At 41.6% G+C, this 23439-nt stretch overlaps 1 protein-coding gene across 1 annotated transcript in view; it reads right to left on the bottom strand.

Annotated features, from left to right (window-relative positions):
- The window catches only part of MCTP2 (multiple C2 and transmembrane domain containing 2), a 158202-nt gene that overhangs the window by 114802 nt on the left and 19961 nt on the right, over positions 1 to 23439 (bottom strand). The window contains exons 2-4 of the mRNA XM_032233653.1: positions 9127 to 9660; positions 4628 to 4684; positions 2296 to 2401 (exon numbers count right to left, since the gene is read on the bottom strand). Of these exons, the coding sequence (XP_032089544.1) occupies positions 2296 to 2401; positions 4628 to 4684; positions 9127 to 9606 (643 nt within the window). The 5' untranslated portion in view covers positions 9607 to 9660. The remainder of the gene's footprint in view (positions 1 to 2295; positions 2402 to 4627; positions 4685 to 9126; positions 9661 to 23439) is intronic.

The following is a 23439-nucleotide window of genomic DNA, read 5'->3' as shown; positions in this document are numbered from 1 at the left end:
CAATTAATATCGAAGTAGGAAGAGGCGAAGAGGGGCGTCACATCCATAGGGTGAAAGAAAAATGACGGATGGAAAAAAGAGGACTCCAGCCTCTTCCACCACCTCGTAGTCATAAGGCTAACTGAAAATGCAATAAATAAATTCTGAAGAATATTGACAACAAGGAAGTAAAATAATAATAATAACCCTCGCCTTTTTGCAGGAGAAAGCTTTAGGAAAAGGAGAAGTCAGATTTGGCTCAGTATCCAAACAATGTGCTCCCGAATATAGAGGCCGATTTAAGAAGCTTGAAATAGGGGAAATAGTAAAAGCAGTCTTTATTTTGCGGAAGAGATCAACAGATTGCAGTTGGCAAAATACTGAAAAATTCTTTTTTTCTAATACATTCCAATGCCATAAAATATCCAGCAGAGGGAGCCACTAAAACACAAATTAAATGTTTTTCCTAACTGACTAGGACAGAACGAGGTTTTTAAAGATCTGTTTATCAATAAGAGATCAGATATGGGATGAAAAGATGGCTGCTTTCGGAGAGAAGGTGATAAGTCATTAAAATTGTTTTCACTTTTGATGAAAGGGGAAGTTATTTCTACATTTCCTTTTCTTTGCTACGTTCTTATTTTTTCTCTATTTTTCTAATTTCCTTTTATTATCTTATTTCTTGCAGTTTGTAGTTTGCATTCATTTTTATCTGTGATTAAAGGCAACATATAATAAAATAATCTATAATAATATACATATGCTGGTCTTGTTGTATTCGGGTGTTTTCCCGTGTAAGATTAAGATTGTCTTGCCAACGTTTCAATGGTTGGCACAATGGACTACTAACTCAGCTACTGCAGCCTGCTTAACAAACCACAGTTAAAAGAAACCATGGCTTAGCATGATGGATGAAATGAGCCATTTCTTTTCGCTTTGATGAAATGAAAAAAAGAAAAGAGGACAACTTCTAGTCCATATTAGATACTTTGCATCGTGGCCCATAACACAAAAAAAAAAAAAAATCCTTTTTTTGAGGCTATTTTTTTCACCACTTCAAAGAATTTGAGTCATTGGGGACTTTGCTGTCTAAAGACTTGCTAAATAACCTCTAAACCAAAATACCACCAAAAGGAAACAAGTGACCTCACATTCTCACTAAAATCACCTGGCCTCGTCAAAAAATGTTGAATAATCTCAGATCATTGAGACCCAGGGGAATTATTGCTGCCCACTTCCGATGGAAAGCTACTCATTCATTTAGTAAGTATCTTCATTTCCACTTGCAGCAGGAAGTGGTAATCCTCCACTGGCCTTCGTAGATGGTTAGAGCTGGTATATGATTGGAGGCTAGCAGAAGTTTCAAGGAGCCTAGGCTAGGCTGGATGTCATTCCGTTCTGACAATTAATCTGGTTTGTTGGTTTGTTTTAATTCAGAGGGCTACAAAGTTCAAACCTCAATGGCGTTGCTATTTACATATGAGTGCAGGGTAGCCAATCATACCCTAAGGCAGTGTTTCTCAACCATGGCAACTTGAAGATGTCTGGACTTCAACTCCCAGAATTCCCCAGCCAGCATTCGCTGGCTAGGGAATTCTGAGAGTTGAGGTCCAGACATCTTCAAGTTGCCAAGGTTGAGAAACACTGCCCTAAAGACCTCTGGAGGTGCTTGCAACTGCACCATAAACATTTCCCAGCAATTTAAGTTAAATCAGGCCTCAAGAAAACCCACAGGTGTACATGAAATGTAGTTCTCTAGCAAGAAAAAAAGGGAAGGAAAGAAAGGAAAGGAAAAGAGAAAGGGAAAGGAGAAAGGGAAAAGGGAAGGGAAAAGGGAAAGAAAAGAAAAGGAAGGAAGAAGGAAGGGAAGGGAGGCTAGGTAAGAGAAGGAAAAGAAAGGGAAGGAAAGGTGGAGGAAAGGAAAAGAAAGGGAAGGGAAGGATAAAGGAAGGGAAGGGAAGGGACATGTACATTGCTCTTTAACAAGAGAAACAATTAACAGCTGTGATTATTTCCTCCCTCCCTCCCTCCTTCCCTCTTTCTGCATTTATTTCATAATTCTTTCCCTTTTGTGCTTGCTTGATTCTGGTTTTGTTCTTTTAGATTTTGCTTTGTCACGGACCAATAAATATTACCCATCTATCAACTTGGAAGTCCCAGAGCATTCCGTGAAGATCACAATTTGTGTCAGTAGCCAATTGCTGAACTTCAGTAGCATAATTTCTCACAGAAACCAAAAGGTAAATGTGTACAGCCTTAATGGGTATCTGCATTTATGTGTCTCAGAAATCAGAAACGAATCAGAAAGTGACTCACCACAGCGATCCCGGATGACCAGGTTCCTGCCTTCTTTCAGGTGTATCAGCAGCAGATACGCAAAGGAGCTGGGTTTGCTCAAACCATCATTGGCTCCCTCAAGAGCCTTGAAAAAAGAAAGTCAGCTATCAGTTTCACTTTCCCTGAAGAGCCAACACAGACAATACTCAATCACCCTTCTAGGAACTGACTTCACAAAAAGTGAAAATCCCTGCTGCAATCAACTCTTGATTTCATCCACCTCCCTTTCCCTTCTCCATCGTTTGTTCCGTGATCTCTGTGGCTACCTAAGCAATTCTTGGTCTCCAAACCAAATATATCTGTCAGGATGTTTTATGCTTCTTACTCGAAATCACATACAATCCGCTCTTTAGGAAACTGGCAAATTAAATATGGGAATATGCATCAATGTCTAAAATAAATCTATATCATCTATCTATCTATCTATCTATCTATCTATCTATCTATCTATCTATCTATCTATCTATCTATCTATCTATCTATCTATCTACCTACCTACCTACCTACCTACCTACCTACCTACCTACCTACCTACCTACCTACCTACCTATATCTATATCTATCTATCTATCTATCTATCTATCTATCTATCTATCTATCTATCTATCTATCTATCATCTATCTATATCTATCTATCTATCTATCTATCGATCAATAGATCAATAGATAGATAGATAGATAGATAGATAGATAGATAGATAGATAGATAGATAGATAGCTGTGTGTGTGCATATGTTCCAGCATAACTCTGGAACGCCTTGATCAATTTCAACCGAACTTGGTACACAGATGACTTACTCTCTGGGAAAAAAATACTGTGGGGATAAGACATCCCTAACACCCTGGGGGGAGTGGGAGTCCCTGTGTGTGTGTCCCCGTATGTGTGTGTTCCAGTATAACTCCGGAATGCCTGGGCCGCTGAAATGAAAAGGACTGAATTATATTTACAGTGTCAAGTCACAGTACTTTTGACAGTGATAGTGTACATTTTGGATTCAAGTTCTGTTAAGATACAGCCTGTTGTGCCTTAAAATGGATCCTACTGTGCAGCACAGTGGAGTTGCCATAGTAACGACTTCACAGCACTCCACAGGGGGGATCCCTCTAATACAGGATTGGGATAAATACATACCCAGGCTACATCAGGTTATCAGCTAGTCTGATATAAAATTTAATTCAACTTGAAAATCTGTACAGCTCTAAATATTGACTTCAAATTTGTGGGCCTCTTTAACCTACAGGTTTCACATATTAGCTTTTGCCTGTCTTGTTAAATAAGGTTGGAACTTTTTAGATCAAATGGAAACTTTAATTGTTTATTCTGAGTAAAGATTCATACTAAAAAGAGGCTATCTTTGTTCATTGTTCAATACTGATTTTAACACATGTTTTGGGCACTTCTACAGGCAGCACCAATCTAGTGTTACTTAAAAAATATCAGTTTTAAAGTTTTTAAATCACTTTATGATTTTCTTTTTGACTTTCTCACTTTTCTCTTCTCTCCACCCTCAGCCATGCCAATCGGAACCAGAAGAAATAATCCAATAATTCACGTTGCTAATATTGTCCGATTTGGATGTTAAAAACTCTAGAACCATCATGGCGAACCAATGGCATGCCTGCCCAAAATGGCATACAAAGCCATGCCACCCAGCATACGTGGCCTTCCCTGTTTGTCTTCCGGGTTTCTGGAGCGCATGCACCTGCAACAATCAGAGATGTCTTTTGGGCGCACGGCAGTAGCGAAAACCGATGTGCGCATGCAAGCTGATTGCCAGGTGTGCATGCGGAGCATGGCCCTGATGAGCTTGCATGCAACATTTCCGCATGCCGAAAATGTTCACCATTACTCAGGGGTGGGTTTCTCGCTCCGTTCCAACCGGTTTGGTTGGAACGGGGCCAGTGGCATCCTCGTGCATGCGGCGCACGCATGCGTACTAGCATCTGTGCGATGCTCCAGCTGCTCCTGGAGGATCGCACAGGCATTGTATGCGTCCTGCGCATGCGTGGAAGCGCAGAACTAGTCAAAACCGGGTAAGGAGCGTGGGCGGGTGGGTGGGCCCTTCGCCGTTCCTGGAAGTTACTTACTTCCGGGTTCGCTGACCAACCGGTTCGCAGGGACCGCCGCGAACCGGTTGAAACCCACCCCTGCCATCACTGTTCCAGATACTGTGGGCCCAATATACGTATATTTACTGCAAAGAACTCTCTCTCTACAAAAGTATTGCTGAACTGATATTTCGAAGCATCCAATTAACGGCTACTTCTTGAGTTTCACTCCCTTTCAAACCAAAACAACAAAATTACTCACAGATTCAGTTGTCTGAGAAGAATATGAGGAGTCGAGGCTTGAACCGCCATAGGATTGCTGCAGAAAAAGAAGACATTGTGAATCAGGGAGGTTTTGTTGACATGTCGTCGCGTTGCATTGATGAAGGATTCAACCCGTGTTCAACTAAGAATAATATTGGTAGTCCTCGACCTACGACCCACAATGCGACCAGGATTTCTGTTGCTAAGCAAGATGGTCTTTAAGTGAGTCATACCGAGTTCTGCAATCTTTTTGGCCACCGTTGTTAAGTGAATCATGCAACCGCTAAACAAATCTGGCTTCCCTCACTGATTCTGTGTCAACCCTAAAGCTGGCCTGGCTGTAGCCATCTTGGAGCTTCAGTGTGGCCACACTGGGACTGAGGGATAGGAAGGGGGGATTAGAGATAGTTGGAACTGTGTAGTCAAAACAAAATACTTTCTCTTGGGAACCAAGGACATTCTCACACTTGGCTGGAGGAAGGGGGAGTGATGTCACTTGGCCAGCGGATTCTGCATTGATTGGGATGTGAAGACTGATAGGTTGGTTAAACAGTTTCACGATGGGTTCCCTCAGAAGCTTAAGGGGCCTCCAGGGGGAGGAAGGGGGAGTTAAGTTGAGCCTTGACTAATTTCCCTTTGTATGTTTTGTCTTGCAGGAATTCCTCTTCAACTGAGGGGGGCAGCCTGTCAACCCTGAAACTGGCCCGGCTAAAGCCATCTTGGAGCTTCAGTGCTGCCACACTGGAGCTGAGGGATAGGGAGGGGATTTAGAGATATTTGAGGCTGTTTAGTCAAAACAAAATACTTTCCCTTGGGAACCAAGGACATTCTCACACTTGGAAGGAGGAGTGATGTCACCAGACAAACAGACGCTGCCTCAATTGAGCCATGTTGACTGATGGTTTGGAATTGGGGGAAAACTTTCACTTTTAATTAGGTGAAAACCATGGGACTCTTCAGAGTCGGTTTTCACCAGATATGTGCCAATACAATATTTCCAATAAAACTATTCTTTGAGGAATCTACCTGCCTCAGAGTTTTTGCATGTGATGGATCTATTTCTTGGAATCCTGACACTCTGCTTGTCAGAATTCGGCCGGTAAGGTCACAAATGGTGATCACATGATCTCAGGACATTGCAAGCTTCAAAAATACATTTGCCAAGCAAATTTTGATCACATGACTGTGGAGATGCTGCAGCGGTTGTAAGCTTGAGGACTAGTCATAGGTCACTTTTCTCAGTGATGTTGTAACTTCATACCAGTTGCTAAATAAATTGTGGTGCGTTGAGGACTACCTATAATGGTGAATGAAGGGTTAAAATGCAAGAAGATGGTTTTTTGGGGGGGGCAATTCAGGCTTTTTCAGAAAAAATAGATTGTGTTACACTTTGCATGCTTTAGTGACAATCTGTGGACTAAGCCCCAATTGATGTTTGTATGCCACAGTGTCGAGGTTGATCAATTCCATTCCTTTACTTTATAGAAATAATCTTTTTTTTTCTTTTTGAAAGGAAAACTTCTCCTGCCTTACTCTCTGAAGCAAAACCAAGGAAGGAAAAATACAAAGTGAATGAAATTTTAGCCAGGATGTAAGATATGAAAAAAAATATGAAATAGTTGACTGTCAAAATTCCGACTGAACAATTAATTTCTACAGCAATCCGAAAGGCAAGGAGAGCAAAGCACGAGATAGAAACTGCGTTCAATCCCTGGTAAAGACAGACAAGAGACCCTTCCAAACGACATCAATTAACTTCTTGAAATGGCTGAGGCCCTGTGAAATGGCAGAAATCTTTCAAGTTTTCGGGGGAGGATTATGAGGTTATTAACGCTTGTGGGGTTTCAGGAATAACAGAATAACTGAAGGGGTCTTAGAGGTCTTCTACTCCACCCCCCTACTCGACCCTATACCTGGGCGAACCTATTGCACGTGTGCAACAGGTGGCATGCACAGCCCTCTCTACGGGCACGCGAGCCGTAACCCCAGCTCAGCTCCAACGCACATGCGTGCATGCCTCCTGATGGCCAGCTGATTTTGGGGTCTCTCCCAGGCATGCATGGAGGATGGGGGGGCATGCGGGAGATGTGCGCACATGCGCGGTGTGGGGTCTCACGTGAATGCGCAGGGAGAGTGTGGGGGAGAGCGACGCCCCACCACAGCCCATTTTTGTCCCAGTAGGTTGCATGGAGGATGAGGGGCATGTGGGAGATGTGCGCAATGCGCGGGGTGGGGGTCTCACGTGAATGCGCAGGGAGAGTGTGGGGGAGAGCGACGCCCCACCACAGCCCATTTTTTGTCCCAGGAGGTTGCAAGCAGGCATGCATGGAGGGGAGAGCATAGTGGGTCTCACGCATGCATGGGGGGGTTGTGCACGCATTGAACTATGGGCGCAGGAGCATGGGGGACACCATCACACACGTTTTCGGAACACAACGACAAAAAGGTTAGCCATCACGACCCTATATCATTGCAGACAAATGTTTGGTCCAATCTCGTCTTAAAAACATCCAGTGATGGAGCACCCACATCTATCTGAAAGAGTTCCGAGATGAGGAAATGACTCGAATCATCTCCATCTAATCTGATGCGCAATATTTCTACTCCCAAAAATAGTCGCTGAAAGGCAGCATGTTCAAGCTACCCCGAGAAGAAAATTGGAGGGTTTGCTTCAGCTAAATTGTATGAGTCAACCAAAAAATAAAGACAAAAAGCTTTCAAGTCAAGGATGAAACGTATGGATGTCATCCGAGGTGCTTAGTTCCCATATCAACAGCTGCCTCAAATAGCTTTTGACTGATTTTTAAATGTGGTATTACTAGATAATTTTTTAACCCTGAAATAAAATGTGTATTTTGGTTTGGGTGCAACAGTGCTGACTCAGATGAGTGGCCCTTAATTTTACAATTCTGTTTAATGCTAAATATTAAGGTAATGGATGTCTTTTTGAGATGCAAATGGCACACTCAATTATTTTTTATACCATCACTAAAATAAAGAAAATAAGGGAGGGAGGGAGGGAGGGAGGGAGGGAAGATCAGTCAAACAGAAAGCAGAGAATCTGGCAAAAAAAAAATGAAATTGTGTATAACCAAAAGATTGCCGGTAAGGTTAACACATAGAGATAAAGATAGAGAGATGGGGAGATTACATAGCATATTCAAACTGAAAGCAGAGAATCTAGCAAGAGATAACTATTGTAAATTGTCTAAACAGGAAATGGCCAATAAGATTGTAGGAGTTTGAAATTTCTAAAGTGAAATACACATTTCATTTTAGAAAGTCGTTTCTAAAGTGGTTGAATATGTTCTACTTTGTTGCCTTAAATATACTTTGGCTCAAATGGAAAAGGTTTTCACTCAATTTCCCGTAAGTAGTGAATGGCATAGGTTCTCCTGCTTGAGCAGGGGTCTGGACTAGAAGACCTCCAAGGTCCCTTCCTGTTCTATTCTATTCTATTCCATTCCATTCCACTCCAATCCACTCCACTCGATTCTAAACTTAATGTGTTGGGGCTACAAAACCTAAAATTTGGGGACGGGGATATAATAGACTGAAGAACGCTGCAACGACAATGATTAAAAAGTTTCAATTCTTTTTAAAAGCAGAAATTCAATTTATAGTAACCATGTCCTCGAGTTGATCTCAACTTATAGACAGGTTCCTTGGCTGATCTCAGAAAAGCTGGGTATTATTGAAATTATCTTGGATTGCAGACTAGACTGAGTTGTTACAAATAAAACAGCAAGGCCACAAATCATTTCCATCTTGTATCAAAAAGAACAGCAGGTATGTATTATATATGTAAAGTGACCAGCACTTAAGCTTGACTCAAAAAGAGATTCAATAGCTTTTAGAAGACCAACTACATGCAGTCTTGTATTATCTTCTCTAAATCAATGCCTTCTAGATCAGCATTTCTCAAACTTGGCAAGCTGAAGATATGTGGCCTTCAACTCCCAGAATTCCCTAGCCAGCATGGGGCTATATCAGAGGTGGGTTTCTACCGGTTCAGCCCAGTTCAGCCAAACCGGTAGTGGAATTCACAGAATCAGTAGCAATCCGGGCAGGCCACGCCCCCAAACTGGCTCCCTCGCTGCCGCTTGGCCGCCGCCATTTTGGATTTTAATGACTGCGCATTCACAGTTCACTGTAAATTGTTCTCACATGTGCAAAGCACAGTTTACATTGAACAGTGCACGGGGGCGCAACATGTGTCTGGCGCGCAGGTTGCGAACTGCCAGTAACACCAGCAGCAACCCACCCCTATATCTACATCTAATCTATATTAGATCTATATTGATTAAATCTACATCAATTCCCCAGTGATATAAACCTTTTGGTGCATTTAAGCCTCCCTCCTGCCCCGTCCCCACAAGAGATTTGTTTTTATTTGCCCTATTTTTTTAAAATTGCCCAAGTCTTAGGAAACATGCTGGAAACAAACTTATGTCAGATTTAATTGTCCCCCACCTCCACCACCAAAAAGCACGTTACCTCAAGGGGGTCTTCTGTAAGGTCATTGTTGAAAGTATTCCTTTGCAGCAGATCAAAAAAATCTTCGCTGGATTTCCGCCTCTCTTCCAAATCTGGCCCACAAACCACCAATCCTTCGGTTTCCTGAACCCCAATTTCCAAGCGGACGGTCTCCTCCTTCTGCCACTGCCATTCTTCCTCCATCTGCCTGGTGGAAGAGTTACTACTGGTTTCAAGAAATATCTCGGTGGCGGAAAAGCCACTTGGGAAGTAGGTGGACATGGCTTTGGCCCTGGAGTAGTGGGTCTCTTCTTCTAGCTTTCCATCTATGTTCAGCACGTCGGGCTCCGAGGAGCTAAGTCGGCGATCTAAAGGATGAATCTGTCTCCTCTCGGTGAATCTGGTGGAGCTTTTTTTAGTCCTTCTGACGCTCAGGTTTTGTAACAAAGGCTTCGTCCTTTGTTTCAGCGATCCCCAGACAGTCAATTTCTCCAGATCCATTATTAAGCTGACAGCCTTATATAATGCTCCTACTTGTACGCCTCTCACCAACTCCTAAAAAAACAATGGGGTGAAAAGAGAGAGAGCAAAAGGGCAGTTATTTTCTGGAAATGTGCTGATTTCGATTGCATGCCAAGATTGCCTCTGGCAGACACCTAGAACAGATCCCCATCAAAACAGATTGCATTACTAATCTTGCCCAACGTGGAAAAGTCAAAACAAAACAACAAAAAAACCCTCACAGGCTAATGTTATTCTTACTAGGAAGGAAATCAATTCTTGATTCCACACCAGTCATGAGGATAAAAATAGTGAAGGGTAAGCTATTTCAGTTGTCTCCCAGAAATGATACAATGGCAATTCCCAAAGGTTGTAAATCATTTGGAGCTAATTTATTTAGAGTTAACCAGAAATTGTGCATGGAAGAAATAGCTCAATCCAGGCACCCTAATAGGCGTGGAAGTGGAAAACCCCTAGAAGAAAAATGGGGTTGGTGTTTCAAACTATCACTTGTTGGATTCTCTGGAACTCCCACCCTCCTAAGTTGGATAAAAACAAATGAGTAAATTAGTTGGACTTCTGGGAAGAGTAATCTCAGAACATATGGAAGCTTTAAAACAGGCTGAAGAAGGATGACCTAGACCCATGATGGCAAACCTATGGCATGCATGCCTGAAGTGCACACAGAGCCATATTGGCTGGCATGCGTGGTGTCACCCATTCCTCTTCTGGGTTTCTGGCATGCGTTGTGCACGGCAATCAATCGTTTTTTTGCGCATGCAGCAGTCCAGGAAACTGAAAGAGCTGGTCTTCTGATTTCTGTGGTGCACTTGCGTGTCGGCCAGCTGATCATCGCACGCGCATTAATGCCAGTAACCAGAAGACAAGTGGCCGGGCCACGCATGCCCACTTGGCAGCTTCTCTTCCGGGGAGGGAGCACACACTCTTTTTGGCACTCAGTGCTGAAAAGGTTCGCCATCACTGATCTTCCAAATGACAGGGCCATCTACTTAGAGCACAGGAGAACTTTCTACAGACTGGAGACCCACAATACTACTTTATGCCATCGTCAATTGGCTAGCTTGCTCCCATGCCCATAAACCCTCACTCTGTCAAGGACCTTGGAGTACTCATTTCTAACGATCTAAGTGCCAGAGCTCCCTGTAACAGCATTGCCAAAAAGGCATGAAGAGTTGTCAACCTAATCTTGCAAAGCTTTTTCTCCAGTAATATTGTACCGCAAACTAGGGTATATAAAAAACTAGGGTATATAAAACCTTGGCTAGACCTATTCTCGAATACAGCTCATCTGTCTGGAACCCACACTGCATATCAGACATTAATGCAATTGAGCAAGTCCAGAGATATTCCAAGAGAAGAGTCCTCCACTCCTCTGCTCACAACAGAATACCTTACACTACCAGGCTTGAAATTTAGAACTATACCGACTTCGGTCTGACCTGAGCGTAGTACACAAAATTATCTGCTACAAGGTCCTACCTGTCAATGACTACTTCAGCTTCAACTGAAACAACACACAAGCACACAATAGATATAAACTTAAGGTAAACCACTCCAAACTCGATTGCAGAAAATAGGACTTCAGCAACAGAGTGGTCAATGCCTGGAATGCTCTATCTGACTTCCCCAAACCCCCAAAACTTTAACCTTAAACTGTCTACTGTTGACCTCACCCCATTCCTAAGAGGTCTGTAAAGGGGGGGCGTGCATAAGCACACCAACATGCCTACTGTCCCCACATATTTATATCCATTTCCTGTATTCATAATCATGTTTATACTTATATCTGTTCTCTTATACACGCTTGACAAAATAAATAATTAAATAAAAACAGACATTAGAGACCTTTTCGTCATCTTCAAGAGCTTCATTGTCTTAGGAATAACAGGAGTTGCCTGTCACTGGTGAATGTGCTTGAGGACAAGGTGTATAAATTGGATCTTAACCATTCATTCTCTCTCCTGTCTCTTTTTATTATCATCCCTTTCAGCCTCTCTTTCCTTCAACACAAACATCAGATCAAGCTAGAGTCATCTTCCTAGAAGTTTAAACTAATGACTTCCCATGGCCTTTTGAACTTTGGATGAGCTTCACGAAGGACCTTACAACTAGAGGCTGCAGACCGTTTTCTATTCTGAAAGCTCTTTTTGAAATGATCAGTCGGAAGCAACCTTTTTCAATTAATACATTTTATCCAAAGGAAGAAGCTGACAGCTCAGTCCACCATAGAGGGATTAGACCAAAGATTGTCACAAAGAAGAGGGGGTCAACCTATTCTCCAAAGCCACCTGAAGGAAGGACAGGAAGGAATGTCTGGAAATTTATCAAAAAGAGAAGCAACCTAGAACTAAGGAGAAGTTTCCTGACAGTGAAAACAATTAATCAGTGGAGCAACTTGCCTCCAGAAGTTATGGGTGCTCCATCACTGGAGGTTTTTAAGAAAACACTGGACAACTACTTGTCCAGAATGGTATAGGGTTTCCTGCTTGAGCAGGAATCTGATCTTTTCGGGGTGGGAGAAAATTATGTATGTATGTATGCATGCATGCATGCATGCATTCATGCATGTATGTATGTATGTATGTATGTATTTCCACTTTTAAGTCAAGCAAAGAAAGAAGGTCAATGATTAGAAGACACTTCAAAGCAGGAGAAGCTTATCACAACTTATTTCTCTCAATTGCCTTTATAAATTGTTTATGAGGTCTTGCTTTCATTCTCTCTAATTTAATATTTGAAACCATGAATCTTGTTTCTTTCAAGAACTAGTAAGTGGAAAAAATAGTTATTTTGACCTTCGTTCAATCATCATTGGCTCTAAGTTGGGAACGAGGCAGCTTTCACCACATCCTGGACAAAAAAATATATAAAGTTGTCTCCCTAAACTAAATATATGTATTTTTAGAAGAACCTTCCCTTGTCAACAAAAGGAAACTGATAGTATTTCAAGAAAGTGGAAAAGGAAAATATAAATAGATAAGATGTTGAGACAAAATGCAAAAAAAAAAACCCCAAAAAAGATGTTGAGATTTTGGAAAAAATGCAGAGAAGAGCAACTGAGGTGATTAAAGGCCTGGAAACAAAAATGTGTGAAGAACGGTTGCAGGAATTGGATATGGCTAGCCTAGAGAAAAGAAGGACTAGGGGTGACATGACAGTGACAGTGTTCCAATATTTGAGGGGCTCCATAAAGAGGAGGGGGTCAACATATTCTCTAAAGCAGTTGAAGGCAGGACAAGAAACAATGAATGGAAACTGAAAAAAGGAGAGAATTATCTATATATTTCATTCTTATGCTGTTTAGGGACACTGAATCTGAGAGAGAGAGTAGATAGATAGATAGATAGATAGATAGATAGATAGATAGATAGATAGATAGATAGATAGATAGATAGATAGATAGATGACAGATAGATAGATAGATAGATAGATAGATAGATAGATAGATAGATAGATAGATAGATAGATGGATGGATGGATGGATGGATGGATGGATGGATGGATGGATGGATGGATTGGGTGGGTGGGTGGGTGGGTGGGTGGACTGACGGACAGATAGACAGACAGACAGACACAGATAGACAGACAGACAGATAGATGATAGATGATAAATAGATGACATGATAGATAAAGATAGATGATAGATAGATAGATAGATAGATAGTAAATAGATGACAGACAGATAGATAAATAGATAGATAGATAGATAGATAGATAGATAATGATAAATAGATGACATGATAGAGATAGATAGATAGATATAGATAACATGATAGATAAACAGATAGATAGATAGATAGATAGATAGATAGATAGATAGATAGATAGACAGACAGACAGACAGACAGACAGACAGACAGACAGACAGACAGACAGACAGATAGATAGAAAGAGATAGATAGATTATAGATGATAAATAGATGACATGATAAATAGATGACATGATAGATAGATAGATAGATAGATAGATAGATAGATAGATAGATAGATAGATAGATAGATATGATAGATGACAGAGATTATAGATGATAAATAGATGGCATGATTGATTGATTGATAGATAGATAGATAGATAGATAGATAGATAGATAATAGATAATGGATGGATGGATGGATGGATGGATGGATGGATGGATGGATGGATGGATGGATGGATGATAGATAGATAAATGACAGACAGAAGATAGATGACAAATAGATGACATGATAGATAGATAAATGGATAGACAGACAGACAGATAGATGATAGATAGATGATATAGATGATAGAAGATAGATAGAAAGAAAGAAAATATATACAGGACCCAGATTGTTGGGGGCAATATGCTGACTCTCTGTAAACCGCTTAGAGAGGCCTGAAAGGCCTATGAAGCGGTATATAAGTCTACTGCTATTGCTATTGCTATATATCTATCTACATACATATATATATACATTCTTACATATTTCTGTCTCTACATATCATCTATAGCAATCTCTACATTTATTCATCTATCTATCTGTCTGTCTTTCTGTCTGTCTGTCTATTCTTTATCATTTCTGTTTCTATTTTCTGCTTCTTCTCATAGTGCTTAAAAATCTTTATTTTTAGATTGTGGCTATAAATTAATAAGCTGAACTTTTAAGAGTCAGTCTCTATTTTCATTGCTTTAGGGCTGGTGGATTTTTTTTATGTGATCTGTAGTTTATTTTTATTTTTTTAGCTCATTTTAATGGTAACGGGAACATTTCATTGTTATGATTGTTACTGCCAAGAATCTTTTAATTGAGGCTGGCAAAAAAAAGTGAATAAATAAGCACATATAAATTGATGAAGAATTACACTGAGACTTAATTCAAAAAACAAACCGACCAGTCTTAGCGGCAGAACTCTGCAAGAGTTTCTGTGCTCAATACACCATTACCTTCAAGGAAAATAAGGAGGAAGACTAAAATAGCCTAGGCTTCCCAAGAGCATGAAGAAAACTCCTTGTCCTGACAAAAAACCCTTTTATTAATTTCCTGTCAATTCTGCTCATTCACATCCAGCAAAGTCTTTCAAGAGAGGATTTATAGTCACAGACCTCATCTGGCTTGGAGAGCTGCCAGGTCGATATCTGCAAAACGTGGCAAGGAATCTCGGAGAGTCACGAACCAATTAAGCGAACTAATTCTCTCCTGCAAACTCCACTCCACTTTCGCCCCTCTTTTATTTTATTTCCGGGGGGGGGCATTCATCATCCACCTGTGGCCTTACTCCCAAGTAGACCCCTGTTCCCTTCATCTGGCAACTCTGCGCATGCGCACACTGGGAACAGGCTCCAGCTGTTCCTCTGCCTCACTGATGTCTGACTCTGAAGGCAGCTGATAACTGTTAGACGCCCCGGCCCCCTCTCTGCCTCCAATGCAGAGCCCTCATCAGAGCCTTCTCCAGACTCCAGGACTGGCTCATGTTCCTCCCTAACCTCTTCACTGTCTAAATCTGCTGCCAGCTCTGCTGGCTGTTGGCAGGCCACGACACCATTATAATAAACTAGCTTTCTGCAATTTGATAGCCTTCCATAAACGTTTCACTACAATTCCCATCAATCTGGGTTGGGGGTAACCACATTGGAGAAGACAAGACATGTTGATTAAATGAAGCTATTTATATCACGAAGTTGCAGTCCTACACGGTTCACAAACTTTCCTCATCCTGGCGATGACATTAAGTTCCAATAAAACAAGTATGTCTAACGAACAATGGCTTCCTTCCTTGGAGCTAATGCAGTTTGGTGTCAGCCAAGCGTCAAGTCATCTGGAAGTTCCATGCTTCCAAACATTAATAGAATTCTTTATTGGCCAAGTGTGATTGACACACAAGGAATTTGTCTTTGGTGCATGTGTTTTCAGTGTACATAAAATAAAAGATACATTCGTCATGAATCATAAGGTACAACACTTAACAATAGTCATAGGGTACAAATAAGCAATCTGGAAATAATTAATATCAATATAAATCATAGGCAACAAAGTTACAGTCCTGCAGTCATAAGTGGGAGGAGATGAGTTATAGGAACGATGAGAAGATAGCAATAGTAATGCACACTTAGTAAATAGTTTGATAGTATTGTGGGAATTAGTTGTTTAGCAGAGTGATGGCGTTCGAGGAAAAAACTGTTCTTGTGTCTAGTTGTCTTGTTGTGCAGTGCTCTATAGTGTTGTTTTAAAAGTAGGAGTTGAAACAATTTATGTCCAGGATGTGAAGGGTCTGTAAATATTTTCATAGCCCTCTTTTTGACTCCTGCAGTGTACAGGTCCTCAATGGAAGGCAGATTGGTAGCAATTGTTTTTTCTGCTATTCTAATTATCCTCTGAAGTCTGTGAATGTCTTGTTGGGTTGCAGAACCAAACCAGACAGTTATAGAGGTGCCAGACTCGTTATTTCCCTGAAGCAAGCCTTCTGAACAGACCAGAGGTGGTATTCAGCAGGTTCTGACCAGTTCTGGAGAACTGGTAGCGTAAATTTTGAGTAGTTCGGAGAACCAGTAAATATCACCTCTGATTGGTCCTGCCCACATCTATTCTCTGCCTCCCGAGTCCCAGCTGATAATGAGGAAATGGGGATTTTACAGTATCCTTCCCCTGCCACACCCACCAAGCCAGTCCCACAGAACCAGTAGTAAAAACTTTTGAATCCCAGCAATGGAACAGGCATGCATAGAATTGCCCTATAGAGCGTCATTAAAGCTAAACAAGCTAGAGTCTTATAAATATGCAACAAAAATATAATTGAAAACAAATAGCAATCGTGAGAAAACAAAAAAGTTAAGGTGGAAAAATGTCAAGCTTTGTTTTTGCTCCCCAAAAAATGCTTCTTCGTTTGTTTGTTTTTAATTTCTATTCCATTTACAAGAAATCTGATCTTTTTAATCACATTCGTCTGCACTGTTCAGCATGAAGCAATCATGTTGAATCTTCTTGGAATATACAGCTATCAGTGCTCGGCATCCTTGAGCAAAATTACAAAGAAAGATTCAGGTTTTCAAGATATACGTGGCAAAATGTAGCTACACTACTTCATTTGCAAATTAAATGAACCAGCCCTGTTCCCTGTGACAGCAAAAGACAGCCAGATAACCAATCTAATGTAGATCATAGTTCTGTTATTAAATTACAGAGACACCAAATCTGGTATCTGCAATAACAAAATTATCAGGTTAATATGGGGGTAAACACATTTTAGTATGCATAATCATATCTGTTCCTTCTTAAGACAGCACACAATAAGTTAAAACGGTTGAAAAATATATAATGTCACAATTATGCTGAAGAACAATGAGAGCTATATTTTTTTAAAAGTTGAAAGCAGTGATTATAAGGCTACGGAGAATGAAGAAATTGTCTTCCGTTCACCAAAAATAGCAAAATGGAGCAGTCAAGGATTTATTTTAATTTTAGTTTTAGCAAGGACCCAAATCTCCTTCTTCCATTGCAACCTTCCCTAACTTAAAAAGAATAAGAGGTATGTGTGGGAAAACTCTCTCTCTCTTTTTTTTCCCCTGAACAGAGCAAGATGGAAGATTTATTATCTCTCTTTCTCTCCAGGTAATAAGATTTGATATGGGCCTTTAATCTTCAATCTACAGTTCTATGCTCAGCTCTTTTTGATTCCTCTGGGTGTAAGACGAAAGATCTAGAAACAGAAGTCCTGCCAACGAAGGATGAAGATTAGAACGTGAACAAATTTGATAACAGGTTTACTTAGATGCAATCAAGAGAACAAAATGCTGGATCTTAAAAACCAGGCTAAAGGTTGGCCATACAAGGCAGACAATCTGATCCACCTTTCCATGCATCTTTTAAAATTTAGTTTGGTTAAAAGATAAAGGCTCCCCTTGCACTTACGTGCTAGTCATTCCCAACTCTAGGGGGTGGTGCTCAGCTCCATTTCAAAGCCAAAGAGCCAGTGCTGTCCGATGATGTCTCCATGGTCATGTGGCTGGCATGATTAAACGCTGAAGGCGCACGGAAGGCTGTTACCTTTCCACCAAAAGTGGTTCCTATTTTTCTACTTGGATTTTTACATGCTTTCGAACTGCTAGGTTGGCAGAAGCTGGGACAAGTAACGGAAGCTCACTCCATTATGTGGCACTAGGGATTCGAACCGCCAAACTGTCGACCTTTCTGATCAACAAGCTTACCCACTGAGCCACCGTGTCCCTTTGGTTTCGTTACAGTGAGGGGAATGGCAAATTTTCCCTTCTCCTTGACCGTCTGCACAGATGTACAAAGTCAACGAAGAGCCTTGCTCCCTCTCTTAAAAGCAATTACGTGGAATAGGAAAGCGATGTTCCATCAGTAAATTGGATGATCAAAGAGAGGTGAACTTGAATCTGTTTCATGTCATTGCAAGATGCTCTCCCTGTCAATTATCCTGTGCTCTCAAAATGCGATTTAATGCATTGCTTCTCAACATTAATAACTTTCAGATGTCTGGACTTCAATTGTCAGTGTTGGCCACGAGTATGGTGGCCATCTCTGGTCTACTAAGAGTTGAAGCCCACCACCGGAAGTTGCCAAGGTTGAAAAACGCAGGTTTAATAAGATCATCCTAGATCCATGATGGCGAACCCGTGGCATGCGTACCACAAATGGCACGCATCGCCCTCTCTGCGGGCATGCTAGCCGTCACCCCAGCTCAGCTCCACCACACATGTGCATGCACCTCCCACCAGCCAGTGGATTCTTGGGTCTCTGCCATACATGCACAGAGGGCAGGGTGCATGTGGGAGATGAGTGTGCATGCGTACTCCCCCTCTGGCCTATTTTTGGTCCCAGGAGGCTGCAGGGAAGCCTACTAGGCCCAAAATGGGGTGTGAGGGGGGGGAGGGTCGCATGCACATATGTGGGGGGAGAATGGGGGTTCATGGGCATGCACAGAAGACGGGGCGTGTGTGGGGTGTCATGTGTGCATTGCGTTATTGGTGCGGGGCATGTGTGCCCTTTCATCAGGCGACAACAAAAAGGTTAGCCCTCCCTGTCCTAGATCAAATCATCAGCCAAGTTCAGCCTTTGGGGAAAACAAGTAGGATAATGTTTTGCTTCTCATCCCAGAAGCTTCTTCAGCTCTGAAGCTTCTTCAGCTCTGAAGAAGCTTCTTGGATGAGAAGCGAAATGTCCTCAAAAAAAACCAGAAAGTCCAGGTGCTTCTTGAAAAAGCACCCTTGGGAGAGTCATGGTCAGGTTTCGGGCTATTTGCTTGGCTGGCTGTTGAGACGTGGTCCAATATCTTGTGAGCTGATGAGTTATGATTCTGTTGTGGCGTAGTGGTGGATGCCTGTTTGTTCAGTTTAAATGCTACCTTAAATGCTATCTGGGCGAGGGATGCTCACTATCCATTCTCAGCATCTGCAATACGGGCAAGTCTACGACTTACAATTCATTTAGCGACTGTTACAATGGCACTGAAAAAAAAATGACCATTTTCCACACGAAAATGGGTTGGACTAGAAGACCTCCAAGGTCCCTTTTTGGCCCTAAGGGTCTTTCATTCTATGATTCATCTGACACAATAAGCCATTTCCCCCTCCACCCCACCCCCACAAAGAAAATGACACGGCAAGGTAACAATTCACCCAACCTAAAGCATGTTAAATGAATGAAAATTGGAGTATTTGAGTTTTCGCTGTTGTTACTGTTTTGTTTTGTATATGGGATTAGGAAACGGGGTGAGTTTCTATTCTTTCTACATTGTACCAGAAACTGAGTGTGCAAGTTATTTCTCAAACTTCAGAAATGGGATAAAAATCACACAATGAAACATGTAGGTAAAATGATATCTCTTAATTTTTTTTCTAGGTCTCGAATTTACTGTTGCTTACTAAGGAAAAGAGCAGGCTAGGACTTGCACCAAATATTTCTTTTTCCTTTCAAGACTTCTTGAATTCTCCTTTGGCCAAAGAACCAGTGAAATTCTTTGTAAGTTCTTCTAAGCCCCTCTTGCTAATTTTCTATTGTGCAATGCAAATATTTGCAAAAGCATCTTTATACGTGATGAATCATCTCAGTCCGTGACAGCTCCAGAAGAGCTAGATAATGACCTCCATTTATTCCCCAGAATAGAAAATCTCTCTATATTTCAAGTGTGTTTCAATTTCTTTTTAATATGTGAGGAAGTATTAAAAATGATGCTGCAGGTGAGGATGGGAAAATGAGATTTAAAGCGGTTCTAACTGGGAAATTCCAATAATGTTGGCTATCGGAACACAGTGTATCCATTTCATTTCATTGCATTATATTGCATCTTTCTCTTAATCCTTTCCTCATTTGGACCACTGCTGAAACAAGATCAAAAATATGAAACAAATCAGATTAATAAATCAGCTTCAGGGTATCTTCCAACAAGAAACCTCGTGTGTATCAGGGTTCCTTCTGGTAGATGGGCAGTCAAAGGAAGGAAGGAAGGAAAGAAGGAAAGAAAGAAAGAAAGAAAGAAAGAGGTGGGAGGGAGGAAGAAAAAGGGGATGGGAGGATAGAAAAGGGAGAGAGGGATTTTCCTCTTATTTAAAATGAGGATTATTTCAAAGTATCAATGTCTCAAGAGAAAGGAAGGAAGGAAGGAAGGAAGGAAGGAAGGAAGGAAGGAAGGAAGGAAGGAAGGAAGGAAGGAAGGAAGGAAGGAAGGAAGGACACACGGGAAGACATTTCTTTAAAACATAAATACCCAACCCAAATCCACGACAAGGACTTCAAATCTGAAACTTGATAGCCTGATATCAAAAAGAGAGAAGAAAGCATTGGTAAATTTGCATCGGTTTGCAAGCTCCATACAAACTGTGCTCTTAATTATTCAATCACTGATATGAATATAAAGCATACAGTGATATGGTAAAGTAAGTATATCTAGCTTTAATAGTTGCATCTCATCAGGGAAAATGAGGGGAAAACATGGCTGGATGAATGATTGCCTGTCACACCTGTTGCCTAAACTGTAGGCAATCAATGCCAAATATCCTTGCTATTCCCCCCCTCTGAGTCTTTAAAACCACTTGGCTTGGGCAGGCCTTCAAATAGAGACATTCCATTAAATGTTTTCTACAAACTGAAAGTCGGGCTCTTATTATTGTAACTCACATTGCTGAGAGAGCTTCTTATCAGTTTGTTGAAAAATAGGTGGATTTTTTAGAAAAAGTACAAGCAGAGTCGGCCATCAGATATGACCTTTCCAAACCCCAAAACTGCTTAGATCTTGGAAAGGAAGGATGTCCAACCAGGGAATTATAGACACAGAGAGAAATTTGCAAAGAAGACTTTGTCATGATCTGAGAATGGTTGAAATGTCTCACCAAGGGCAGGGGTCGGCAACCCGCGGCTCTGGAGCCGCATGTGACTCTTTCATCCCTCTGCTGCAGCTCCCTGTCTCCGGTTGGCTCCACAATTGATAGGGCTTTTGCTTAGGACAGGTAGGGGGAAAAGGATGCTGTGCTAGGAAGAGACTCTATGGTGGGTGGGGGGGACCAAACCTCCGGTCGGCAGAGGAAAGAGGATGCTGCGCTAGAAGGAGACTCTATGGTGACGGAACTGGACTTCCAGGTCGGCTCCAGAATTGAATGGGGGGGAGGGGGGCTTCTGGTTAGGACCTTTGTGACTCTTTGAGGGTTTAACCCCTGACCCCTGACCTAGGGGCATTTCTCCTTGGTCTGAACTTAAAACAAATGTTGAAATCAAGGACAGCTTCAGATAACAGATGCTGGTACTCTCACATCTCTATCAAGAGACAGTACCCAACAAAAAAGTCCCATCCGTGTCCCAAAACCAAACCGACTTTGATAAAATAAGACCATACAACAATGCGATTTCACAACCTCAGATTATTATTATTTTTACTTCTCAGATTTAGATCCCCGCCCGGTTTGAATTTCTTCTGCAGACTTCCAAAGATCAACAATTCATTCTTCAATGAATTTTTTAAAGAAAGAACAAGTTTCATCTACAGCTAAATTGAACCCACTGATGAATCTGCAGGTTTTGTTTTCTTCTCCTTTCTTCAAATGTCAAGATCATCACACATGACTTAACTCTGAATCCCATTTGCCACAAAACTCGTCAAAAATGTTGCTTTTTTCATAGAAAACATGCGATTTCCTCTTTTCTTTTCCTTTCTTTTAACCTGAGATTTCATGTTCCCACCCCACTGGAGTTATCCACTTTGAAACTTTACACACAGTTTCTATTAATCTGCAGCCATGAGGAAGTAACTCTGCCTATTTCCACACATCCTGTCCGTTCTCCCTTAACAGTTTCCAAATATATCAAATTACCCAGCAAGCCATAAAACCTGGCTGGTTTTTTTCCCCCTTTGCTTCCTGATATTTTCAAGGTGCAGAAATGTCCCTTCAACCACTTCCTCCTCTTCTCCTCTCCAAACCACTTACAAGAAATCAAAATGCTGCATTACACCCCAGAACTGGCCACTGATTCTTCAAGTGAGCATTATCAAGACTGGGAAAGAAGAAATAAGTTAGAAATTGAAAACTTAAAAAAAAAGTTCTACCTGTCTTTCAAATTTCATTCTGGGTTGAGCGGTGAGTTCAGTAATAAACCAGCTAGCCCAGGGGTTGGCAACCTGCGGCTCTGGAGCTGCATGTGGCTCTTTCATCCCTCTGCTGCCACTCCCTGTCGCCGGTGAGCTCCACAATTGATAGGGCTTTCGGTTTGGACAGGTAGATGAAAAAGAATGTCGTGCTAGGAGGAGACTGGGGGAACTGGACTTCCGGGCAGCTCCAGAATTGAACAGGGAGGGGGCTTCCGGTTAGGACCTTTTTGACTCTTTGAGTGTTTAAGGTCCTGACCCCTGAGCTAGTCTTTAAGTAAAACAAGTAAAATTGGACAGTGTTTCTGGACTGCAACACATTCTTAGTAATAACTTCATTTATTTTTTATCGTTTATTAACAGTTATATCTCGCTTTTTCTTCAGAAGCTCACATGGTCTCCAACTGGTATCCCACTTTACTTGTATCCTATTCTATTGTACTTGGGTGGTGAGTGTAACTACTTGGGTGTCAGGTGCAAAGGGTCAGGACCATATATGTCAAGTTGCAATTCAAACTGGATTTATCACTCAAGTCTATACACAAAACTGTAGTCAACTAAAAGTCAGCACTGAATTGGACCTAAGACTGTTTGTGACAACATAATGACTCCAAACTGCTAACACACTTAACTCCACCCTTAGCTCTGCCTGCTATTCTCCTACAAACTTGGACCTCAGGGAAGACATGGACCAGGATCCCCAAAATCAAAGTTAACACATTACATTAAGGCAGGTGTTGGCCACCTTAAGCACCCAAAGAGCCACAAAGGTCCTAACCGGAAGCCCCCTATTCAATTCCTCTGCCGACCGGAAGTCCGATTCCCCCACCATAGAGTCTCTTCCTAGTACAGCATCCTTTTTCCTATACCTGTCCTAAAAGCCCTATCAGTTGTGGAGCCAACAGGCAACAGGGAGCCGCAGCAGAGGGATGAAAGAGCCACGTGCGGCTCCAGAGCCATTGATTGCTGACCCCTGCACTAAGGAAACCCGGGGCACAGCCATCACAACTCCTCCAACCGCCTTCCAAAGACACTGCCCAAACTAAAATTTGTTTTCCAATTGAAGTTTATCTGCTTTTGTTTCCATTAGAAAGCAAATTTCAGTTTGGGCCAGGTCTTTGGAAAGAGATTGCAGGAGTTGTGAGAGAAGTTACATCTATTTCTCTTTTACTGAAAGAAAAAGAAACAACCCTGCCAAGTTTCTTATGAAAAATGGACCTTTGGGACTGGCTGTACTCTACCTGTAACAACTATTTTGT

Source organism: Thamnophis elegans, chromosome 16, assembly GCF_009769535.1.
Source record: "Thamnophis elegans isolate rThaEle1 chromosome 16, rThaEle1.pri, whole genome shotgun sequence".
NCBI classification, from domain to species: domain Eukaryota; kingdom Metazoa; phylum Chordata; class Lepidosauria; order Squamata; family Colubridae; genus Thamnophis; species Thamnophis elegans.
This window is presented reverse-complemented; position numbering and strand designations above follow the sequence as displayed.